Genomic DNA, 24,822 nt, shown 5'->3' with positions numbered 1-24,822 from the left:
TGTGAAATAAACATATTTTTTTCATTTATTTATTTCAATGAGTTATACGGAGTTATACTCTGTATTCAAAATAAAATCATCCTTAAAGATTCAGTAGGCAGTATATTTTTTAGCATCATTGGGCAAAAATTCCATAATAACCTTTCAGCATATTGTAATTCAAGTGTTCTGAGAGATAACAAGACTTCTTCACCTCCTCATGGCTCTGTTTTCAGGCTTTAAAACATCTAGCCCGTGACGGGAGAGAGAGCGTTCCTATTGGCTGTGCTCCGGTCATGTGAGCAGTGCTTGGTATTCTAAACATGGCTCTCGGGTCACAAACGTTCTCATTTTACAGCTAAACCGTGCACTACAAGATGATTCTGAGAACATTTGAGGAGAGAAATAGACATTAACGTAACATGATATTGATTCATATTTGATCAGCGCTGCCTAGTTTGACCGTTTGGTCGGAGTTCGCGAGCAATTGACAGCCGGCTCTCATAGACGGAAGATGGACAGCAGACCTCAGATCAGCTCTTACTGCTTGTTTTCCTCCGGTCTGTGAAATCTTGCAGATGCCGTTAGGAGCACTGGAGGACACAGAGGCACATGATTTTTTTTCAGGTTATGTTTCATGTATTACTGTCACGATATAGCGACCGTTTTATAAAAATAACTTTTTTAAATCATATTTGCTCCACTTCAGCTTTTACCCTTAATTCATTATTTCCGTGGACTTCAATGAAAATAGTTGTTTTATCTGATGGCGTTGCTGCCCTGGGATTTGGCCTTTGCCCTTGCCCTATATACTATTTACTATATAGGGTTGTAAATATTGTTTAATAATGTGCAAACCATTTATGTTTACATTCGTAATCATTATACTTTCCGTTTTGTAAACCTGCTTTAGGCAATGGTCATGCCGATAAGATGAGAAAGAGAGAGGACAGTGTGGATGTTGAATAACAACGTGTGCGTGTGTGTGTGTGTGTGTGTGTGTGTGTGTGTGTGTGTGTGTGTGTGTGTGTGCGTGCGTGTGCACGCGCGCGTTCACATGGTATAAATGTCAAGTGTCATGTCACAAGCTCCCTCTCTTTACCTCACAGATGACATGTCTTCCCTCCATGAGACTTTCTGTAAGTCTCTACTGAAGCAGAAGGAACAGTGGGTGTCAGGGAGCTCAGAGTGTTGGAGAGAAAGAAAGGAAGCGTTGAACGACAAACCGCTGTTCGCCCCGCGGTGCGGTTTCATGAGCTTTCTTCTGTCTCCAGCTCTGCAAATACTAAACTTTGGTTTCTGTTTTATGTGTGTGCTTACAGGGTGGTGAGGTGGGACTGTGACTCAGACATTTCGGCACTAGAGGGTCACTTTGACATTGTCATGTGTGCAGACTGGTAGGTTCGCACGCACGCACGCACGCACGCACACACACACACACACACACTAACACATACACAGATTTATCTCAGTGTGTGCGTTCATGGCGTTCATTTTCATTTTTGCGTGACAGTTCTTGCGTGGCCCCCCCACCAGCGCCTGGACCTTCCCCTGCCTTGTACACACACACACACACACACACACACACACACACACTAACACATACACAGATTTATCTCAGTGTGTGCGTTCATGGCGTTAATTTTCATTTTTGCGTGACAGTTCTTGCGTGGCCCCCCCACCAGCGCCTGGACCTTCACCTGCCTTGTACACACACACACACACACACACACACACACACACACACACACACACACACACACACACACACACACACATACACACACACACACATACACATACACATACATACATACATGCTCAAATGCCCGCCTGCCTCCATTTTACACCAAATTGCCTCGTTTTCATGCTTGGTGTCCCAGCAAATGGATGACTTAGGCAAATTGCAAATAATTGCGCCTTGACAAGGAAGGAGACACAGTAAGATAAAGAAAGAGTTGAGGGCGGATGGAGGGAGGAGTAGAAATGGAGATGGAAATGGAGAGATAGAGCAACATAAACATAACAATTAGCCTATCGTTCATTGAAATGTAGATCTCGTGGCCAATTGAGAATAACATCTTTTTTATCGCTATCAATTGTACTGTGTGAGGTAAAATGCATCAGGATTCTTAGTGTACAACCATCCTTGGAAAAAACATGAATGAAAAGAATGATATGTGAGAGCAATTGAGAGTTTGCACTGCTCCGTGATTCCCTTCTTTTATTTTTTCTTTGTAGCAAAAGGGATGGATTGTGTGACCTCGACTTGTTTACACACATACACACACACGCGCACACACACACACACACACACACACACACACACACACACGCACACATGCACACGCACGCACGCACGCACGCACGCACACACACACACACACACACACACACACACACACACAGTAGTGGTAAATAAAATGGTAAGTACCACCTTGCTCATTGCAACTACTGCATTCTGGGCCCACTCAGTACACACCTTCAGTATCTAACAGAGAGAGAAAAAAAGAAAAATCAAACACAATCTGTTATGCTCTGTTTATAATGGAGACATGTTCTGAAATATTATAATGCTCATGTACGCATACTCGCAAAACAGCTCCGATACAACGGCACCGATACCACTTTACAGCAGCACGACGTTAACCTTTCATCAGCATCTTTTGGGTCCTTTCGCTCACGCTCCACCTCCCCGACGGTGCGGGCGAGACGGGTCGGCGCTGCGCCCGACCCCGCTGGCCGGGATCCCACCTCAGCCGGCGCGCGCCGGCCCTCACTTTCATTGCGCCACGGGGGTTTGCTTGCACCGTCTGACTCACACGTGGGCCGCGGCACAACGCGGTCGACAGTCGCACCGGGAGCAGGGAGCCCCGTCACGGTGCGGCGAGGTCCGGGCGGGGAGCGCTGTAAAGCTGCGGCCGTGAGCCACCTTCGCCCCGAGCCTTTCCAAGCCGACCTAGAGCCGGTCGCGGCGCACCGCCTCGTATGCGGGACTCCCCAGCCTGCCGTGTGTCGCTCACACCCTCCAGCTGGCTGTTAACGAGGGTCTTTTGGCACAGAGAAGTATTCGTATCGGTACTCAGTATCGGCGAGTACCCAAATGTAAGTACTTGTACTCGCACGCGGTTTGAAAAAAGGGGTATCGGTGCATCCCTAGTGTGTAGGATTTGTCAGCATCTAGTGGTGTGATTGCAGATTGCAACCAACTCCGCTCACTCCTCCCTTTCCAAGACTGTGGTAACGTGAGCCGCAGAGTACAATCTGCGGTAAAGTCATTGGCATTGCTTAGAGGCCATCCTTACCATAGTAGCACTACTTTAGTAACAACTGAAATCAGACGGCGGCTGGCGGTACCGCAGTTTCACTAGCATATCAGAGAATTACGGTGGCCTTCAGGTAACATAAAAATTTCAAAGGCTCCCTTTGGAGCCAGTGTTTTGGTTTGTCCGTTCTGGGCTACTGTAGAAACATGGCCGACTCCATGAAGACGACTCCATGCAGTGCCCTAAGGAGATATGAAGGGCTCATTCTAAACTAACAAAAACACAACGATTCTTATTTTCAGGTGATTATACACTAATCAAAACATAGTTATGAATACTATATTCCATTTCTCCTCATAGATCCCCTGAAATGTTACACAATGTAAAATCAGCGGTTCAGTGGCTTTTCACACACACATACTTCTAATTAAACTTTATCAAGCCAATTTTGTATTGATATGACTGAGATGTAATGTTTCTAAATGTCTTCTTCATTTGTTGGATCTCATACCGTCAGAGTTTTCAGACATAAAATACACACTGGTCTCTCCTCATCTCCCACTACATTCATTATTATTTATATTAATATTAAATGTAATTTATTGTGCTGTTAGATTGCTACTAGACCGCCCCCTTTAAATACAGGTTTGTGTGGGAGAGTAAACAGTTTTTGTCGAAAATGTTGTTTTTGAAAGGCTAAACGGCAACAAATATGGACTGGAGCAGAATATTTTGTTGGATAAAAAAAACATGTTGTGAATTTTGGAAATTATTACATATTTTTTCAATATTTTTTTTAACTTTTGTACCAAGAACTGTGTGTATGTCTTTGAGAGAAAGGGGGGGAGAGAAGGTGGAAGGTAATGTTTCTGTAAGGTATTAATAATAATAATTCTAAGCTTCGAAGCTTCAAACTATTCTGTGCAGTCCTACTTTGTGCCCCACAGTTTGAAAACAACTGCTTTAAAAGGATTAGAGGATTTCAGAACATAAGGAATATTAATTATCAGCATTTAAAGAAAAGCTGAAGTTGTGCCAACCAACCAGGCTAGTCTCGTGCACAAATTAAAGGGACTTTTTGTAATTTCTTACACTCTCTTACTACACGGAAGCACCAAAACCTCTTGGTTGTATCTAGTGAAGTCCGTCTGTTAAACAGTGTTGGCCGCGGTTGGAGGACGCGGAGGAGACCGTAGCTTTGGTCTCCAGGACCGGAGTATCTGCTGTACTCTGCTCCTCTGCCTGCCTTCACTCACACACCGCGCTCGTTCTCACTCTCTCGCTCCCCGCTCACGTGCATGCGCGCACACTACACACTCAGAAGAGTTAGTTTAGCTCTGAGAATATCTAGTGAATGTTCAGTGGACGTTTGAGCAGAAATAACTGCTGCAGCTCCTCCAGACCAACAGAGGTTTCCCGTGTCTTGTGAAGTGACGGGGCTCCGCAGCGAGTTACTTTATCGTCTCCGACCAAAACTCCGGTGTCTCCCCTGTTCACTCCGGCCGCGGTCGGGAGGCTGAGGCAGGAAAAGCTAACACTAGGATCAGCATTGATTCATGGAGAGACCTTTGTCTGGTCAGCTAACATTACTGCCAAGCAGCTGAAATATAGAGTGATATTGTGGTTTTAGCTGACGTGTGTCGCCTCACTGTTTTGAGCGATGCTCGTTCATGTCTATGTAGAGCGAACACAAGTGCGAGCAACAGGACGCTGACTTTCGCTGACTTAACGGCCACAGGTGTCGCTGTTAACAAGACATTTCTGATTCTTACAAACAGTCCCTTTAAGGTGAGCGAGTTATGGTAGCTTACAGTAGAATATTTAGCTGTGATTCAGTGCAACGTGACAAAGTGTCATCATTTGGAGTATATGTGGCCTCCCAGCAGTCTCTGGGTGGGGTCCTGCCGGGGTACGCCAATGCTCATGTGGGTAGCGATGTAGAAACATGCAGCAGACCTTAAAATCAGCAGACAGACAGATCGGTAGGCCAGAGGGTGTGCAGGTGTGGGAGGAGTTCACTTCAGGCGAAAGGTTAGATGACTCTGGAGGGAGGAGCAGAGGCTTGCCCAGAGTGTTTCAGCAGGAGAGGAGAACTGCTGACCTCGTCTGATATTGTCAGACAATGAAAGGAACACTTTGAGGAACCTTACCCTACTTCCTGGTGGAGCACACTGAGGCAGTTCAAAAAAAGTCTTGCAGTGGTGAGGTACCAGGGATGGACGAAAGTCACCATGAGATGCTGACAGCTAGCGCATCTACGTCCGTTTACCACCACACCTGCACACTGACATATACACACACACACACACATACACACACACAAACACATACACACACACTGAGAAGATGGACATGCTAGTTGACTATTTTCCTGCTTCACAAACACTGCACAAATTTAGCTTGTGTACAGTGTGTGTGTGTGTGTGTGTGTGTGTGTGTATCTATCAGCGCGAGTGTGTGCATGTGTGCTAAGTGCAGCATTAGCAAACGGCGTTATCATTATTGTAATGTCACGGTCATTACAGGTAATAGTCAGGTACAGCACCCAGCGAGAGAAAGAGAGCCGGAAGCTAATAGAGGATATTTTACCCTGGACTAGTGTGCATGCATGTGTGTGTGTGTGTGTGTGTGTACGATAGACAGAAGCAGATAGTGTGAGAACAGAGTAAATTGCATTTGAATTTTTTGCTATCGCAGGTTCTTCAGATTTCAACATTTCTCTCAGCAGATCCAGGCTTTAGTCATGGTGTCGGCGCGGCATGTGTGTGCTGCAAGATGTTTTTCTCTGTGGTGCCATCTTTTTCTGCATGCGAGTGAGTGACTGCGTGATAATTGCAGTGGTGGTGGTTGAAGAGCGATGGCTGACCGATTAACGGGCGCGTCGTGGTGATGATCGCCTGCGAAAAAGGTCAACAACGCCGGCTTCCACTCCGATTAATTATAGCTCCCGCCGGTAGCAACGGAACCACCGCTGAGAAGCCAAGGGGAGCGAGGAAAGGAGAAGAGTTTGGTGGAACATTGTGTTATCAGCAGTCCATATGTGCTAACTTCTTTGGATATCCTGCCTATCCATGAAGGGGGGGGGCTATTATGCAAAAGAAGATGTGTGGAGTCTTGGAGTGTTTTTTGCCGTTAGAAGTGTTATTTAAGTGCTGGTACTGTGCAAATCTGGTACCGCTCACTGCTTCACCAACTTGAAATTGCAACTCTCGAACGAGACATTATGAATTGCCTCTCTGTGATATGTCATGAAGTCTGAATCATAGGTTAGTATACTGCTAGCGTCAGCTACTGCTGGTCAGTCACAATAGCTGTTGATTAGAAATAGTGCTACAGTTGGTAAATTACTTCTGCTGAAAATGAATACCCTTTAGGGGGAAAGAAAATCTCACCAGTGACCTTTATTATTACAGTATTTTGTCACAAAAATAGGAAAATAGCCCACCACTGTCATTTTACAGAAAGGCACCCACTTTACGTAAATATTCTTGCCCTCGAAATACACTTGTACTAATGACCTGCTCTGTTCCCTAACCTGTCTAAGCAAATGGTTCATCATGGAACCAACAAAAAGGAGCTATAGAGCAATGGTTCTCAACCCTTTTTATGTTAATGACCCCTAAAACGATACACATTATCATGTACCCTTATTTGATTTATTAAGTTTTCACTTCAGGGACCCCCATCCATACAGTTTTGGAGATAACCGTGGAGGAAGGGAAACCGATGATCGGAATAGTCACTGTTATGACTCTTACTCGCATAGCTAGGGTTAGCTATGCTAAGCTCCACTTCCCCTTCCCCCGCCCTATGTATCTCTTTCCTTCTTTAAACTACGTCAACACAGCACTTTTTCTGAGTGTTTACTGTTGCCGCGGATGGGTTTCCATTGCAGTTGATGGAAAACCTGGTGCATCTCATACCGCCACTGAAGGGTTGTGCGGCGGTATCAAACGCCGTCGGCCATGCTAAAGTGTCAGTATTTGGCGCCCCGGGACAGAGAACGGGGGAGAGGGTATATTTCTAAGAGTTTTTAACTAGTTAATTGAAGAGAAATGACTCTAAGTGTTTCACAGAGAGAAAGACAAACAGTAGTGAAGGAATAGTGTTGTGTGTGTGTGTGTGTGTGACAGTGAGAGATTCAGGGGGAGAGAGGGATTCCTGCAGTGGGCATGTGGGTGGCACCGGATCCTTGGCTGGGATGTTGGCATGTCTGCTTTCTCCAAAAGCTGTCCATGTGTGGGCACTGAGATAAAGCCCTAGCTGTTTGTGTGTGTGTGTGTGTGTGTGTGTGTGTGTGTGTGTGTGTGTGTGTGTGTGTGTGTGTGTGTGTGTGTGTGTGTGTGTGTGTGTGTGTCTGTGTGTGTGCGTGTGCGTGCGTGCGTGTGTGTGTGTGTGTGTGAGTTTGTGCATGCGTGTGTGTGTGTGCATGCGTGTGTGTGTGTGTGTGTGCGTGTGTGCTTGTTTCTATTGTATTTTTGTACTATATCTATGTCATTTGCATCTTCTGTACATGCATGTACGTGCACTTTTTATGCACACACACCTATTTTGTGTTTCACTTTAAGCAGGGGTCAGCGACCTGCGGCTCCGGAGCCACATGTGTCTCTTTAGCTCCTCTCCAGTGGCTCCCTGTGGATTTTTAAAAAAAACATTAGTGGAAATGAATAACTGTTTTTTTGTTTACATTTTCATTTTTATTTATCATTGTTGTAGGTCTATGGTACGACGGTACGACGGAGTATTAGGGCCACATTGAGGAAAGAAAATAAATCTGAGATTTCGAGAAAAAAGTCATTATATTACTTAAATAAAGTCATAATATTATAAAGTAGTAATTTTACGTGTTATTTTCGTAAAGTTATGACTTTATTTTCGTAATATTATGACTTTTTCCTTGTAAAGTTATGACTTTAATCTCGTAATATTACGACTTTTTTCTCGTAATATAATGACTTTATTCTCGTTATATTACGACTTTTTTCTCGAAAAGTTTTGGTTTATTCTCGTAACCTTACGACTTTTTTCTCGTAATATTATGACTTTATTCTGGAAATCTCTGATCTTTTTTCCCTCAATGTGGCCCTAATACTCCGTAGTACATTAGCTCTTTGGCCCTCACTGCATTAGACTTATTAACTATATTCTTAGACTATAAACTGTGTTACCTTCATCGCAATGCTCAAATGTTTTGCGGCTCCAGACAGATAGTACTAATCAAAAGTAGCCTTTTGATAGTAAAGGTTGCCGAGCCCTGACTTAAAGGAATACTTCACCCCCCAAAATGACCATTTGTATATCAGTTAATCAAACCGTGTTACCTTGAATTCTTGACAAAGACATAGTTTTTTTCGCATGCCTCCACGGTGAACAAAGTTATATGCTCACTACTTCCCAAACACATGCATTTTCGCTAAAACAGGATCAAGCGTTTTAACTAGTAAGGTTTGAGCAAAAAATGCCTTTGCTCGGGAAGTAGTGAGCATACAACTGGATAAATGAGACTCGGATTATACTGCACAAGTTGTGTGAGAGTTTGTAAATGGATGTTTTGATGTAGTTTTGCTGTTGTTAAACGCGGCCCCCATTTACTTCAATTTAGCAAGACTTTTCTCCATTGTTTGGATTCTTCCTTTACCGTGGAGGCATGCGACAATGCACATAATTCCAGGTAACTCAGGCTGAGTGATTGATAAGCAAATGGTAATTTTGGGGGTGAAGTGGGGGTTAAAGAGCTGACTGTTATACCTCCCTCCTGAAATCAGAATGATTCATCCCTGGACACTGGCTTCTTGAAAGGCGCTATATAAGTCCAATTTATTATTGGATTAGGAACTTTGCACACTATGGGCCTCATGCAGGAGGCGATATACAAACAAATCCTAAATGTTTTCTTATTTTTGCTTTTCTTTAAGAAGAAGAGGAAGTAGAAAGTAAGTGGTCAAGAGCACTCTTATCTTAAGATAAGAAAAACCATCTTGTTTTCACAGTCCACAAATTGTTTGTCCAATGCAAGGAAACAAAAGTTTTAAATTTGAGGAACATAAAAAAACACATGAATATCATATAATCAAATTTAGATTATTGTATGTTTTAAAGTAATTATAATGATTGGATTATTAAAGAAATACTATTGGTCCAATGATCCCAATTAAGACTATAAAAACCCTTGCATGATATTGCGTGCGTTCAGCGTCTGACTGACAACCGTTTACTGTTAACCAGCAGTAAGAATTTGATGAGCTTGGCTTGGATCTTGAGGAGTTGTAGCATTTATTCTTTGACAAACTGTACACACACTGCACTGCTATTTCGCCATCACACACACGGCCTGTCTGACGCTCGCTAGCGTTACGCCGCGCTGACAGAGTACGCCAGGCATCTAACCACCTCACAGCTAAACTAAATGATGACTGGGAAAGTGGCTGCATGTGTCCACGACAATGCACGCAGCATTGTGGCTGCTAACTCTCCCGGTCTGCTGAACCGGAAATCAGGTGTCTGTTGTGCTCATACAGTGCAGCTGGCGATAAATGATGGATTTAACCTGTTTGTGCATCAGCTTATCGTTGCAGCTGGGCGGCCTATTAGACACTACAACCACAGCACCTCTGCATGCAAGGCACTAATCTTGTCGGTTAGCGGTTGAGGGTCGGTTAACGAGGGTCGGCTATGTATCGAGCATCTTATCTAATTTCATTTTCTTTTTACAGCATTTTTTTCTTTCCAATTCTTGGGCATGTGACAGAATATTTGCAGTGTTTAGGGAACGTTACTTACGCTAATACCTGCCCTTACATGGTGTGTGGGGGGTGGTGGTGCCCATGCTAATGCCTTACATAGTGTTTAGGGGGTGTTACCTATGCTAATAATAAACAATCGGCCACACGCCTCCAATTTATGATCAAGTGGGATTCATCATTAAGCAAACCTGTGTAAGAGCAGATCTGGATGGACAAGAATGTTTGGTGCATCTGGAGGTGACTTCTCTTACTTTTTCTCTTAACAGAAAATTAAGAGAAAACATGACAGAAATTCAAGAGAATGTTGCTTCATGAGGCCTATTGCTGGTACATATACAGTAGGGATGCACCAATACCACTTTTTTTCAGGCCGAATACAAGTACAAATACTTACATTTGGGTACAAAAGACCCTCATTAATAGCCAGCTGGAGGGTGTAAGTGAAACACGGCAGGCTGGGGAGTCCCGCATACGAGGCGGTGCGCCGCGACCGGCTCTAGGTCGGCTTGGAAGGGCTCGGGGCGAAGGTGGCTCGCGGCCGCAGCTTTAAAGCGCTCCCCGCCCGGACCTGGCAGCCCTCTCTCCTCGCCGGGGACGGCCCCCTGCTCCCTGCAAGGGGGCTCGGCCCACGTCAAAGTCGCCAGGGGTCTGCGGCGATGTCGGCAACCCACCCGACCCGTTTTGAAACACAAACCAAGGATTCTAACACACGCGCAAGTCAGTGGGTGCAAGCAAAACCCCTTGGCGTAATGAAAGTGAGGGCCGGCGCACGCTGGCTGAGGTGGGATCCCGGCCCAGCGGGGTCGGGCGCACCACCGGCCTGTCTCACCCGCACCGTCGGGGACGTGGAGTGAAAGTAAAGTGATATTGGAGCCGTTTTGCGAGTACGAGTACATGAGCACAGTATCGGACCCTAATGCATCCCTAATATACAGTAAACACCAACACGTCTCTGTTGAAAGCTCTCTGGATGGATCAAGAAACATCGCTTTTATCATTTATGTTTTATTTATTAAACAAAGACATTATCATCCTCTTCTGGGCCCTTCTGTACTTCCCACTGCACTATTGATCAGAATATGTCAATTGTGGAGGATCTTATGTCAAGCTTCATGCTTCATTACACTCTGTACGATATCACAATATCACATCGCGGATACAAAATGTGTCAATATTTTTGGTTAATGCATGGTTTATTTGATCTCTTATCTTTTTCGGTGTTATGCACAATTAGGATTCTTAGAGGCAGACTTATGTTGTCAACATTGTCTCTTCCTTTTCTTTTGTTTTTTATCCGTGTCCGTATGATTTTCTTCAGAATTGCGGTCCCTTTTTCATTTGAAAAACAGCAGCACTTTGTTTTGTGACAGTGGAATGAAACAGTGTCTACATACTGTGTGACTCCAAATTAAAATTATTCGAATTTCTGTCTGAGGTCTACTGAACATTTTTAACCACACTAAAGTAATGAGAAAATACTTTCTATTCTTTTTTTCTTTTTTTCTGATGGGATGACAGTTCAGGGCTTAATTGTGTCTGTGATGAATATGTGATCAGATCTCAAGGTTGTAGCTACAGGTGCTGGTGTGCAACATTTATAACTGTTTACAATTGTAATGATTCTGCCTTTTTGCCAAGAAAAATCTGAAAACAGATCTCAATGGTATGTTAATTGATTTTAGATTCAATTTCGTTAAACGTGAACCAAAAAGGCGAGAGGTGTCCAGCCTGTTTACCACTTCAACACAGTTATTCTTAGATGCACACTTAGTGTCCCTGCCAAGAAAAGTGTAAATCACTTTCAACTACACACATACATCTTTGTATACTAATAGGATGACAGAGTGAAACCAGTGTTGTGCTGCCTGATCGTTTTGGAATTAACTGAGTTTACAAGAGGGTCTAGATCAGGGGTCAGCAACCTTTACTATCAAAAGAGACATTTTAGGCAAAAAAAAAAAAATCTGTCTGGAGCCGCAAAACATTTGATCATTGTGATGAAGGTAACACAGTTTATAGTCTTAGTATATAGTATATACAGTAAGTCTAATGCAGTGAGGGACAAATTGTAAATTTCTTACGGAGTATTAGGGCCACATTGAGGGAAAAGAAATTTCGAAAATAAAGTCATATTACGAGCAAAAAAGTCCTAATACTGCAAGAACAAAGTCATAACTTAACGTTAAAAAGAAGTCGTAATATTACGAGAATAAAGTCGTAACTTTACGAGAAAAAAAGTTGTAATATTACGAATATAAAGTCATAACTTTACGAGAAAGAAAGTTGTAATATTACGAGAAATAAAGTCATAACTTTACGAGAAAAAAAAGAAAAGACGTTAAATTACTACTGTATAATATTACGACTTTATTCTCATAATATTATGACTTTATTCTCGATATCTCAGATTAATTTTTTTCCCTCAATGTGGCCCTAATACTCCGTCGTACCGTCGTACCATAGACCTACAACAATGATACAAATGAAAATGAAAATGTAAACAAAAAACAGATCATCATTTCCATTTTTATGAATCCACAGGGAGCCACTGGAGAGGGGCTATGTGGCTCCGGAGCCGCAGCTTGCTGACCCCTGATCTAGGTTAACACACTTACTGCACTTCATTAGCTCTATATTTAGTGTTTAAGTTTGTTATTTTTTTTTTTTTTTGTGTATATGGTCACGAGGTTGTGTTGCTATTCCAATCTTCAGTGGCTTCATGTTTTCCCACATGACAGCATATGTAGTAAGAGACAATTTCCCGGATGGTCTGGGATTGAATAATATGACATTAAAAAAAAAATACATATCAACAAAATTTACAGAAAACTGAAAGTTTGACTTACTGACTAATACCAGAAATGTTGTCTGTTCAAATCTGCCAAGATTGTATATATGATACTTAGGGCTGTCAAAGTTGAGGCGATATTAAAGCATTAATGCAAATTTGTTTTAACGCCACTGATAACACATTAACGCAACTTGCGACTTTTAGGTTGTAGCGGACTCAGTTTTGAAGCTAGAGTAAAGATACTGGTATCATATGAAACTAGAAAAACCTAATGAATCAATTGGTACCAATCATGTCCCAATCACCAATGTCATACTAGCTTGTTGCAAAGGAGGCTCAGTAACGCTCTAAACTTACGCTAAATTTTGGTGAGGAAAAACTGTCATGGTCATTTTCAAAGGGGTCATCTTTATATTAATCATATTTTGTTATGCTAAATGCAGTACCTGTGAGGGTTTCTAGACAATATCTGTCATTGTTTTGTGTTGTTAATTGATACATATATACATATATTTGCATAAAGCAGCATATTTTCCCACTCCCATGTTGATAAATGTATGATAATGTGATGTGTGATTTATTTGTGATTAATAGCGATTAATCATGGACAATCATGTGATTCGTCGCGATTATATAATTGAATCGATTGACAGCCCTATTAAATATGTATTCAGGCCATGCTTAAATATGTTATTTAACAGATGAATACTTTAAGTTTGTGAAAAACATTTCAGCCACCGATTACAGTCGTTACAACATTTGAAACACAGCTTGTGCTTTAAAGAGACTTCAGTTCAGCATTTCAGCTTATCAACATTGACTAAAGGAAAGAAAAAAACCCCGCTGATGAATGGTTCCCAGTGTGTAATATCCCGTGTTAAACACATTGCTACGGTACACTCATGTATTTGCTCAAGCTGTGTTGGTAGCTATTATACCTTATCAGGATTTCTGCAAAGCAGAAAAGTTTGGTAAGACTGAAAAAGAAAAGATGTCAATAATTTGGTATCTGAGACAAACTGAAGCCGAGGCTGGTTATGTTTTTCATTGTTCAGTATCAGCTCTTGGCTCATTATTGTGGGTTTTATGTTGTTAATTGATTTCCAATAATAAATATATACATACATTTGCATAAAGCAGCATATTTGCCCAATCCCCTATTGATAAGCGTATTAAATACTTGACGAATCTCCCTTTAAGATACATTTCGAACAGATATAAAATGTGCAATTAATTATTGATTAATTGTGATTCCCTATACAATCACGCCATTAATCGCGATTAAATATTTTAATTGATTGAGAGCCCTAATGATATTATAAGTATGCTATGTGTCGTTAGGTAATACATTTTAATATCCTAGTAATGCAAATAAAAGGAAAAAAATTGCATCTTAACCCTTAAATTTCCACTTGGGAAAATGAGGCTTAATAGATGATGTCATGTGTTTCCATGGGCTCACCCTTGCAGCCTTGACGACATCCTGCATGTTCACATATGTGTGTAAGCAGACAAATATAGCAGCAACGCCCTCACACACACACACACACACGCTTTGTGCCCTTTGACCTGCAGTCAGTTTTGACTGGAGTTCTGGGCTGTCCTGGGTGGGAGGGGTCAGCCTGGGACAATAGGTCTCTGCTGGTCTGGGGGCATCAGAGGTGACTTTAAAGGGGGAGTCCACTCAATATGAGAGTCCATGAATATTATTACACTGGCATTATTAAACTGTGACTCCTAACCAAACAATGTAATAGACTGGGAGAGATTCTTCTGAGTGGCAATGTCCCACAAGAATATCACTTTACATTGTCTACATTTTATTATACATTTAAAGCAGGGCTGTCAATCAATTAAATAGTTCATCCCGATTAATCATAAATTATTCACCCATTTTTTATCCGTTCAAATGAACCATAAAGGGAGATTTGTCATGTATTTAATACTCTTGTCAACGTGGGAGTTGGCAAATATGCTGCTTTATGGAAATGATTGTATATATTTATTATTGGAAATCAATTAACAACACAAAACAATGACAGATATTGTCCAGAAACCCTCACAGGTACTGCATTTAGCATAAATAAATATGCTCAAATCATAACATGGCAAACTGCAGCCCAACAGACAACAACAGCTGTCAGTGTGTCAGTGTGCTGACTTGACTATGACTTGCCACAAACTGCATGTGATTATCATAAAGTGGGCATGTCTGTAAAGGGGAGACTCGTGGGTACCCATAGAACCCATTTACATTCACTGATCTGGAGGTCAGAGGTCAAGGGACCCATTTGAAAATGGTCATGCCAGTTTTTCCTCGCCAAAATTTAGCCCAACTTTGGAGCATTATTTTGCCTCCTTCCTGAAAAGCTAACATGACAATGGATTCCTAATGTTTTGTAGTTTCATATGATATCCAGACCTTCACTCTAGCTTTAAAACTGAACATGCTACAGCCTCTGAAAGACCGCAAAGTCGGTCGGGTTTGCCCGCAATCCCGAGGGTCTCAGGGTTAAAGGAAAACTTTTCATCAGCAACGACTGCGATCCTTTTTTGTTTTCTATTCAACTTTTGCCCTCTTAATGACATGATGTCCTTCCCCTGCCCTTAGTTTGTGTGTGTGTGTGTGTGTGTGTGTGTGTGTGTGTGTGTTTGTTTCAGCTGTTGCCTCAGCTCCTCCACCCAACTAGCTCACTTCCTTGTTTTCCTTACCACTCACTTTTCCCGTGAACTGATATCTGTGGCAAAATAAACCAAACACAAACCTCTCACCTTTCAAGTCAAATAAACTTCGACCCTCTGTCTAACCTTAGAAGAATAACAAGCTCCACACATACGTACATGCATCCTGCTGTTTTGTCTAGGCATGGGGCGGAGATGCAGGGGGGAGATTCTGTGACGTGCACCTCTCAGTCCTCACTGGGATCAGAGGATTTTGTGATTGGAAAGTTGCGTCCAGATTGCCACTCCGCTGGCCAGTTGGACGGATGTGCAGGATTATGTCAAATCTGCACTGTATTGTTGCATTTTAGTCAAATTACTCCACTCTCATCTGTGATAATAGGTACACACACACACACACACACACACACACACACACACACACACACACACACACACACACACACACATGCACACACACACACACACTCACACACACACACACACACACACATCGCTCTACTTACTCGCGTAATGGATTGAAATGTGTCTTTGTGGATCTGGATATAGAGACAGGTGTTACTTTGTTTAGAATGATTGGAGTCGATTTGGGCCTGTGTGTGTGTGTGTGTATGTATGTATGTGTGTGTGTGTGTGTGCGTGTGTGTGTGTGTGTGTGTGTGTGTGTGTTGCATTTATCTCCATCCCATTTAAAACTCCCCATTATGTAAAATCAACTTGATTTCAACAAGCACATTTTGTAGTGATAAAGAAATTAACACTTAATTGTAATTTAATTTATATTTTTAAATTTATATGAGGGTGTCATGACACATAAATGACCACATGAACTTTTGTCAATATTTAACTCACATTTCTGTCCACTGAAATTCTAAGAAATGTTCTTGTAGTCCTAAAATTAATTTTTTTTTGTCACATCCTCTACTTTATTTAAATCAAACAATGAATATGCAGAGGGGATTGTGACATCCCACAATTTGCAGTGTGAAAATTGTAATTATTTTAACTTAAACTTTATTTTAAAATGTATTTATTTATTATTCGTCATATGCATACATGAAATTTGACCTCTGCATTTAACCCATCCTAAGCATTTTAGGAGCAGTGGGCTGCTGCGAAGCGCCGGGGAAGCAACTTGGGGTTCAGTGTCTCGCTCAAGGACACTTTGACATGTCGACAGTATAGGGACCGGGGATTGGACCGCTGACCTTCTGGTTAAAAGATGACCCGCTTTATACCCACTGATCTTGGCGGAGTAGCGTTCGAAATGATTGGCGGAGTAGCGTCCGCTCGGTCACATGACTTGGTCACGGGGTCCCAACGTCACGCCGTCGTCACGGCTTGCGCTCCAGCCTCGGTCTGGGTCTCACTCACATGAACGGAGGAAGGGAAATAACTCTGGATTCAGCTGTTAGTGCGTTTCACAACTTTAAAAACAGATTTTTTTAAATAAGGGCTATTAGACGTCTCTTTCCCAGTGTAAGTCTATGGGAAAAAGTCTTTTTGACACGGAAGTTGCAGTACCGCCGTTTGGCCGCTACGAAAGTCCCGATCGACGACCGGCGCACTTCCTAGGGGCTTGGGTGACGCGCAATGAGTGCACAAGCAGAGTGCGTGCAGGTAGACAGGTAGATAGCCCATCCATTCATTTCATTCAGGCCAAATGAAATGATTGGATGGGCTACCTACTGTACCTACCTACATACCTGCCTGCCTGCCTCACGCACTCTGCCTGTGCTCCCCGGGTTTATTACAGTCCTTTGAAAGCCACAGAGACTGGATATTTTTCATTTATTTTGGTCAGAGCATTTAATTTATTAATTGCTGTCAGGTTGTGATGAGAATTTCAACAAATATAACAAATAGGGCTGTCAGAGTTAACATGACAATAACGTATTAACGCTAATTCTTTTTAACTCCACTCATTTCTTTAACTTATTAACGCAACTTGCAATTTTTAGGTTGTAGATGTCCTACTAGCTTGTCGGGAAGGAGGCTAAATAACGCTCCAAACGTGCGCTAAATTTTGGCAAGGAAAAACTGGAATTGCCATTTTCACAGGGGTCACTTGACCTCTGACCTCCAGATATATGAATGTAAATGGGTTCTATGGTACCCACGAGTCTCCCCTTCACAGACATGCCCACTTTATGATAATCACATGCAGTTTGGGGCAAGTCATAGTCAAGTCAGCACACTGACACACTGACAACTGTTGTTGCCTGTTGGGCTGCAGTTTGCCATGTTATGATTGGAGCATATTGTTTTATGCTAAATGCAGTACCTGTGAGGGTTTCTGGATCAATATCTGTCGTTGTTTTGTGTTGTTAATTGATTTCCAATAATAAATATATACATACATTTGCATAAAGCAGCATATTTGTCCACTCCCATGTTGATAAGAGAATTAAATACTTGACAAATCTCCCTTTAAGGTACATTTTGAACAGAAAAAAATGTGTGATTAATGTGCAATTATTCATGGTCAATCATGCGATTAATCGTGATTAAATATTTGAATCGTTTGACAGCCCTAAGTCAAACATGTCTTATACACCAATACAAAGGCCTACAGTACACCATGTGCACACACTCCACTGCAGAGCACCCTGATAATGTGATAGAAATCAGTTAAACTAATTAGTAAGTTGTGACTTATCGTCATACAGCGGCAGTGTTGTACATAATTGTGAAAAAGACATGGACGCACAAATGCTCTAATTCCCGTGCACACAGTCTCTCCCCCACACACACCTGCAAGATACAGTCCGGCGGTGTTTTAATGTACAATGAAACCAGTTAATTAGATTTTATTAACATTTATTTTCTGATTTATTTTTTCCTTTTGTGTTTTGTTTTTTTGTTCTTATATCTTCATATTAACTTCAGAGCGCACACTCCAGGTATTAATTCCACAAATTCAAGGTGCTTTTTGCGGCGCTTTGAAGTGTCCCAGTAAAAGTGTGTGTGTGTGTGTGCGTGCACACGTGTGTGTTTACTGCAAGCGATGTTTGATTTTCTGATGTTCTGCATTCCTGTCAGCGCGTCGACGGCAGGCTGAGGGGAATACACACGGAAAACCCAAACGTAAACAAAAAGGAAGAGCATCTTACTCATGCAAATTGTTTTTCCCTTCTTCCTGTTGGTGGATTTATTTGTGAACAAAAGACAATAAATAGCCTGCTGCTTTATCTGGAGCTGCTATCATAAGAATGCATTCTAACCTGTCTCTCTCTCTCTCTCTCCCTCCCCAGTTTGTTTCTCGACCAGTACAGAGCCAGCCTGGTTGATGCTATAAGGAGATTACTGCAACCCAACGTAAGTGTGTGTGTGTTTGCCTCTGTGTGCGTGTGTGTGTATATATCTCTGCTTATCCCCTTCCTCTAAATCACCACCCACTCTCCTCAATCATAATTAGGCCTCGCCCCAAAACCCTATACACATTAATAGTCTGACAGGATTAATATCATGTAATGCTTTAATGCTTATTATGAGCAACTTGAATGCGTCTCTCTGATCTCCGTCTCTCTCTCTGTCCTGCCTTCCCTTAATCATAAATCTGAGGCAACTTCTCCCTTTTGGCCTCACGATAAGACCCCACGCTGTGACAGCCAAAGCAAATGCGGGAGGGAGAGAAAAAAAAGCAAAAAGGCTGGAAGAGATAGGGTTGAGGTTTCTATTCATCTGAGGGAAGAGGGGTGCGTTTAAAGTACAGAGGCCAGAATATCTGTTTATGAAAAAGAGGTGAGAACTGGAGGGAAGGAGATAGGGGAGAAGAAGGAGAGGAGGAGGAGGAGAGGACATGGGAAGGGATGAGGGAGGAGAGAGATGGATGGGAGAGATGGAAGGAAAGGAGGAGGGAGAGGAGCGATGGAAAATTTGGCTTCATTTAGAATCTCAACATTGATTTTGTTGTTTTATTTTATATACATGGTGCAACAGAAACATGCAGGTTATAACGTGATTTGCAGTTCAGCACCAAATTATTGAATGGTCAGTTCACCCAAATCACAAAGAAACAAACTAAAACCAAATTTAAAGCAGCAGTAGGCAGTATATTTTTGGCATCATAAGGGCTTAAATTCCATAATAACCTTTCAGCATATTGTAATTCAAGTGTTCTGAGAGATAACTAGACTTCTGTTCCTCCTCATGGCTCTGTTTTCAGGCTTTAGAACATCTAGCCCGTGACGGAAGACTTTGACCAATCACAGGTCATTTCAGAGAGAGAGAGCAAACTCCAATCAAACGCTGTTCCAACACAAACTACACGGAAGCACCAAAACTGCATAGTTATATCTAGTGAAGCCCGTCTTGCAAAACAGTGTCAACTCTCCAGCCCCCCCGACCGCGGCCAGACAACACAGGGGAGACCGTAGCTTTGGTCTCCAGGACCGGAGTCGATGCTGTGTCTGTTCCTCTGCCTGCCTGCTTGCCTTCACTCACACACCGCGCTCGTTCTCACTCGCTCCACCTCTCACGTGCATGCGTGCACACACTACACACTGCAGAAGAAAGGAGTCTGACGCAGGACAACACTAGGATCAGCAGTGATTCATGGAGAGACCTTCGTCTGGTCAGCTAACATTACTGCCAAGCAGCTGAAATATAGAGTGATATTGTGCTTTTAGCTGACGTGTGTCGCCTCACTGTTTTGAGCGATGCTCGTTCATGTCTATGTAGAGAGAGCACAAACACAAGTGTGAGCCACAAGACGCGGACTTTCGTTGACTTAACGGCCACAGGTGACGCAGTTAACAAGACATTTCTGATTCTTACAAACAGTCCCTTTCAATGCGTGAGAAAATAAGTTTAGAAAATAGGTGAACTAACCCTTTAAATGTATTTAAAATCCAGTTTCTTTATTACATTTGTAACAAACGGCAGAGGTGACCAGAAAGACAAAAGGATTATTGGGTTCAGGGTTGTTGCCAGCAGTGACACGCGTTTCCTCAGCTGACATTTCAGACGGGGACATGCGCACCACCACCTACAGCGTGTCTCGGTTGCAGTTGAACGCGAAAGCTGCTGTTGTCGAACGACAGACCTGACATCTGGCCATTGTTGTACATCTGTGTGTTAAGTCTCTCTTCATGTCTCTCTCTCTTTAATCCAGCGGAGATAATTCGGGGGCTAATATGATTTGAGTGTCGGCCATCAGACTGTCGCTGCCACAACAAGCTTTGCCAAATATTTAATAATTTGCTAAGCTGATTAAGCAATTAACAAAGCAATTAATTCTCCTATCTAATGGCACTAATTTGTTGTTTCTGACAAAGGTGGTCCATCCGGTGGGCTGGATCCCCTTAATCAGCTGATTAGTGCTGGGAGGAGTTGTTTGTTTGCTTTTTGCTGTGTGTTTAGAGAGAGGAGGGGGGGGGATGCAAATGGATATACAGATGAAATATCATCTGTCAGGCATCGTGATCCTGCTTTTGTGTTCATTTTGCTCGTGTTTTGTACGTCTGCTGTGTGTTTGTGTGAGCATTCTTCTTTGCTCCATTTAGTTAAAACAATAATAACATGATCAACATGAAATACAACTGAACGCTGAAGGATTTCAAAGAAACTTTGAACCTGTTGCTAATCCTCTTAGTGTTTGCAGGAAGTCTGTAATGCATGCGCACGTACAAACTGTCTCTCTCACGCACACACAGACACAAACACTTGTACACGTCACATGAAATCACAACCTACACATGTGTGTTCACATTTCCAGGGTTGGTCGGGTTAGTAGAGCTTTATTTTTAGGGGGGTTTATCTTCTAATATGTACCTGGTAAAAATCAAAGGAAAGAGAGACATACTGGCAACTTACTGTGTATGTGTAAAGCTAAACAATAAATGTTAGGAGAAATGAGGTGTGAAAATGATGTGTGAAGTTCTCCGTAAATGGACTGTGCCACATGGGCGCTGTTCAGACTTGTTATTAACATGTGTCCTGACTCCTGAGTGATCCGATCACAAGTGGATTAGCTCTAAGTACAGGTGTGAACGCACTCAAGACGCATCGAGGACGCATTGAGATCCGATCTGTCAGACCACATTCAGAGGTGGTCTGGGCCTCATATGACCACATTCTTTTAGCAGTGTGTACGCGAATGTGTCAGAGGCCACATCAAGGACCGCCTACTCAATTGACGTCTCACTTGGATCCGCGTGGGGGGGTTAGTGTCTAGAATGGAACCCGCCTGTTGGGGGAAACTCTCGTGAGATTGTTAAGGTTAGGCATTGATCTTGAATGGTTGAGGTTAGGACAGGTCATTGGGCAGCGAGTCTCACTGGAACAAGTTTTTGTAGATCTCAGATCAGATTTTGCAATTTGCCGGTTACCTTGTAGACACAACCTTCTCGTGTGAATAAACACGCAGACGCGAGCGATTGTCTCTCTGAAACGGCTTCTGTGCACTACTGTATCATGTCGGTACAACTGGATTTTATTTATAGGCTATTGCAAAATATCAGACTAGGCACGGGGGAGTGCATTATTATCATACTGTCAGAGATGTGTCAGTGTTTTTGTTACGGTGCTGTGCTGTGCACGATGCTGACACCCACCCGCCCGCTCGCTCGCTCTCATCCCCGGCTCTCTAAAGCTCTGTAACCCGTTGTTGCCTGGCAAAGGTGACAATGTCAGCGGCACGGAGGTCCCCGGGGACCACCGGTACAATAACCTTATATTTTGATGTTAATAATATGTACCCAAATTCACAAATATGTAGGATATTACTACTGACATTCCCGTCACAACGTCTTCTGTATCAGCCGTGTGTTTACTACGTGTTTATTTGCATATAGAGCGGGGAAGTGAGATTGCATCACAAGTGGCCACTCGAGACACATGTTGGAGACACATTCTAAAGCCAGGCGTGAACAGATGTACTTAGAGCTGTCCACTTGTGATCGGATCACCCGAGGTCAGGTCAGGTCAGGTCTGAACAGGGCCTAAATTCACTATCCAACTCCAAAAGTACTCACCATCCTCTCATTTTCTTTCCAGGGCACGGCGTTGGTGTTTGCTCCACTGCGAGGTGAAACTCTGAGACTGTTTTGTCAGCTGGCCCAGCAGGCCGGCCTCTGTGCCTCTCAACACCAGCAGTATGATGCTCAGGTCTGGGATGTTCACTTAAAGGTAAGAAGTGAGTCCAAGAATAGAAAGATAGTCAGCATGACTCCAAAGCACTGTATCCTGTAAAAAAACATTTGAATGAATAAGTCGTTGGTTTATTAAGAAAGACATAATCAATACTAACGCTGTAGGCAAGGTGCTCATAGAATCAGAGAGTACTATAGTATGAATAAAATAATACCAGTGTGACCATCAACTGCTTGTTTTTAGGTTGTTTTTAAATGGCCGGTCCATCTGATTTCTTTTCCATTTTTTTTTTTCAAATGGAGACGCCCACTCAGCCGTTTGCAAAAAACAGTGACGTAGGTTACCAAAGTAAGCTTATCAATGAGGTTATGAATAATGTAAACGCTAGCACTAGCTGAGTCAAAGTTAGCTGTGCTAAGTTTGGAAATAACTGAAAGGGTTAATTTGGATTTTTTTTAAATGGGGTTGTATGTATACTCCTGTGTTTTTGTACTTTGAGGTACAATTACTGTTTTTGTGAATGGAGTCTGGTGGCTTTGAAGAGAGCGATATTACAGCTTCAGTTCCCCACAGGAAAGGGCTGTCTAACACCAAGTCAGTGAAAATATTCTAAATATAGCATACACTTGAACTGATAACACCACCCAGCTTTAGCTGGCTAGCTAAAAGGTGAATGAAGCTTCTTATTTTGCTTTGGCGGAACTTTGACAGAGCTCACAAGTTGAGCATTGTATTAAAATGGACTTGGATAAAAACCTGATTAACACATTGCTTTCTCAAAAATGTGCAGATTCTGTTGCTACATAATAAAGAAACCTGAGCTTTAATAAAGACCGGTGTATTAGCCAGTCGTTTGATGTTTAGAGACACTTTGTGAGACACAACCAGAGCTAAAACAAGCTGTCTTAACTTGGCACCGTGAGGGAGACAGACGGAGGGAAGGAGAGAGAGGAGGACAGTGGAAAAAGAGAAAAAGGAGTGACAGAAAGCACACGAGTAGGCAGTGTTAAGAGAAGTGGAGTCCAGCTGTTAACTCCATTACATGCACAGCTACAGAAGAACAGGACAGCAAGGAATGGGCTAAATTGGTGCACACACGTTCACCTACACTGGTGGGACAATTGGACAGACTGGCCATTAAAGTGCCTGTTAAAGTGGCCTGAGTCTCGGCAAGGAAAATCTCACTCCTTCTCTCCTTCTCTCTAAATTTAGCATCACAATCACTCACACATTTTATATCTAAGGGACTCTGGAGCCTTTCAAACCACATTTAGAGTGAGCACACATTCACAGATTCAAGACAGGTTTAAGGCAGGCTGAGGTCAAGTTGTCACAATCCGGTCGGTGGGCGCTGTTCTCATGCGATGCGACCACATCTCAAGAAAGTCGAGTCCTTGGTATCAAACACGCACCAATATGCCTTTCTCATCATGTTAAGGCCTTTGCACACCAAAACCTAATTTTTTGGCCGAAATTGTTGCAGGTTTAAAAATAAATACCACCTCGCGTTGTGTCAATCACGTTTACACACCGACTCCCAAACTTACGTCCGTCATTAAAGTTTACAGAACAGGTTTGATTTTCCACAAAAGAGGGTTGTTTGACCACTCAGAGCCACCGTCCGTGCAAACGTCATCATCCAAAATGGCATGATTTAAACATTCACTCCTTCTCCCAGCACAAAGCGCTTTACAATAAAGAAATAAAAGAATACAGAGATGTGGAATTTAAAGATGGATTGTGGCAGCTGATCGCAAAACCGCTTAGAATGTGGGATGATCCCAAAGGGGGAGGATGTAGGAAAGATTAGACCGTAGTGATTGTGCTCTATAGGCAGCTAAACGATAGCTTCTTGCTAATTCCATTCATTCATTAGCCCCGTTTGGGAATAATTTTCGCAATGAAAAGAATAATACAACACATCGGACTCAGAGTGCAAGGTTTATATGCGTAATGCTTTTTTATTGGATGACAAATTAAAAACACGTAGACTACACAAAAAATATGGACTTGGTGTGTGAAGGCCTTTACTCCGTCCAATGACATTTTGCAGTGTCTAAACCTTGTCCCTTAAAAAGTTCTGTTAATATTGGGGCTGTCAAAGTTAACGCGATAATAACTCATTAATGCAACATGTCTGTTTTTAGGTTGTAGCGGGCTCAGTTTTAACGATGGCATCATATGAAACTAGAAAACAAAACGATTCCATTGGTACCATCCATGTCATACTAGCTTGTCACGAAGGAGGATAAATAAGGCTCCAAAT

At 42.5% G+C, this 24,822-nt stretch overlaps 1 protein-coding gene across 1 annotated transcript in view; it reads left to right on the top strand.

Annotated features, from left to right (window-relative positions):
* The window catches only part of camkmt (calmodulin-lysine N-methyltransferase), a 174,108-nt gene that overhangs the window by 133,237 nt on the left and 16,049 nt on the right, over nucleotides 1-24,822 (top strand). Inside the window, exons 8-10 of the mRNA XM_074645526.1 lie at nucleotides 1,302-1,376; nucleotides 18,716-18,779; nucleotides 22,461-22,592. Coding sequence (XP_074501627.1) covers nucleotides 1,302-1,376; nucleotides 18,716-18,779; nucleotides 22,461-22,592 — 271 coding nt within the window. The remainder of the gene's footprint in view (nucleotides 1-1,301; nucleotides 1,377-18,715; nucleotides 18,780-22,460; nucleotides 22,593-24,822) is intronic.

The sequence above is a fragment of the Sebastes fasciatus genome, chromosome 9, assembly GCF_043250625.1.
Source record: "Sebastes fasciatus isolate fSebFas1 chromosome 9, fSebFas1.pri, whole genome shotgun sequence".
NCBI lineage: Eukaryota > Metazoa > Chordata > Actinopteri > Perciformes > Sebastidae > Sebastes > Sebastes fasciatus.
This window is presented reverse-complemented; position numbering and strand designations above follow the sequence as displayed.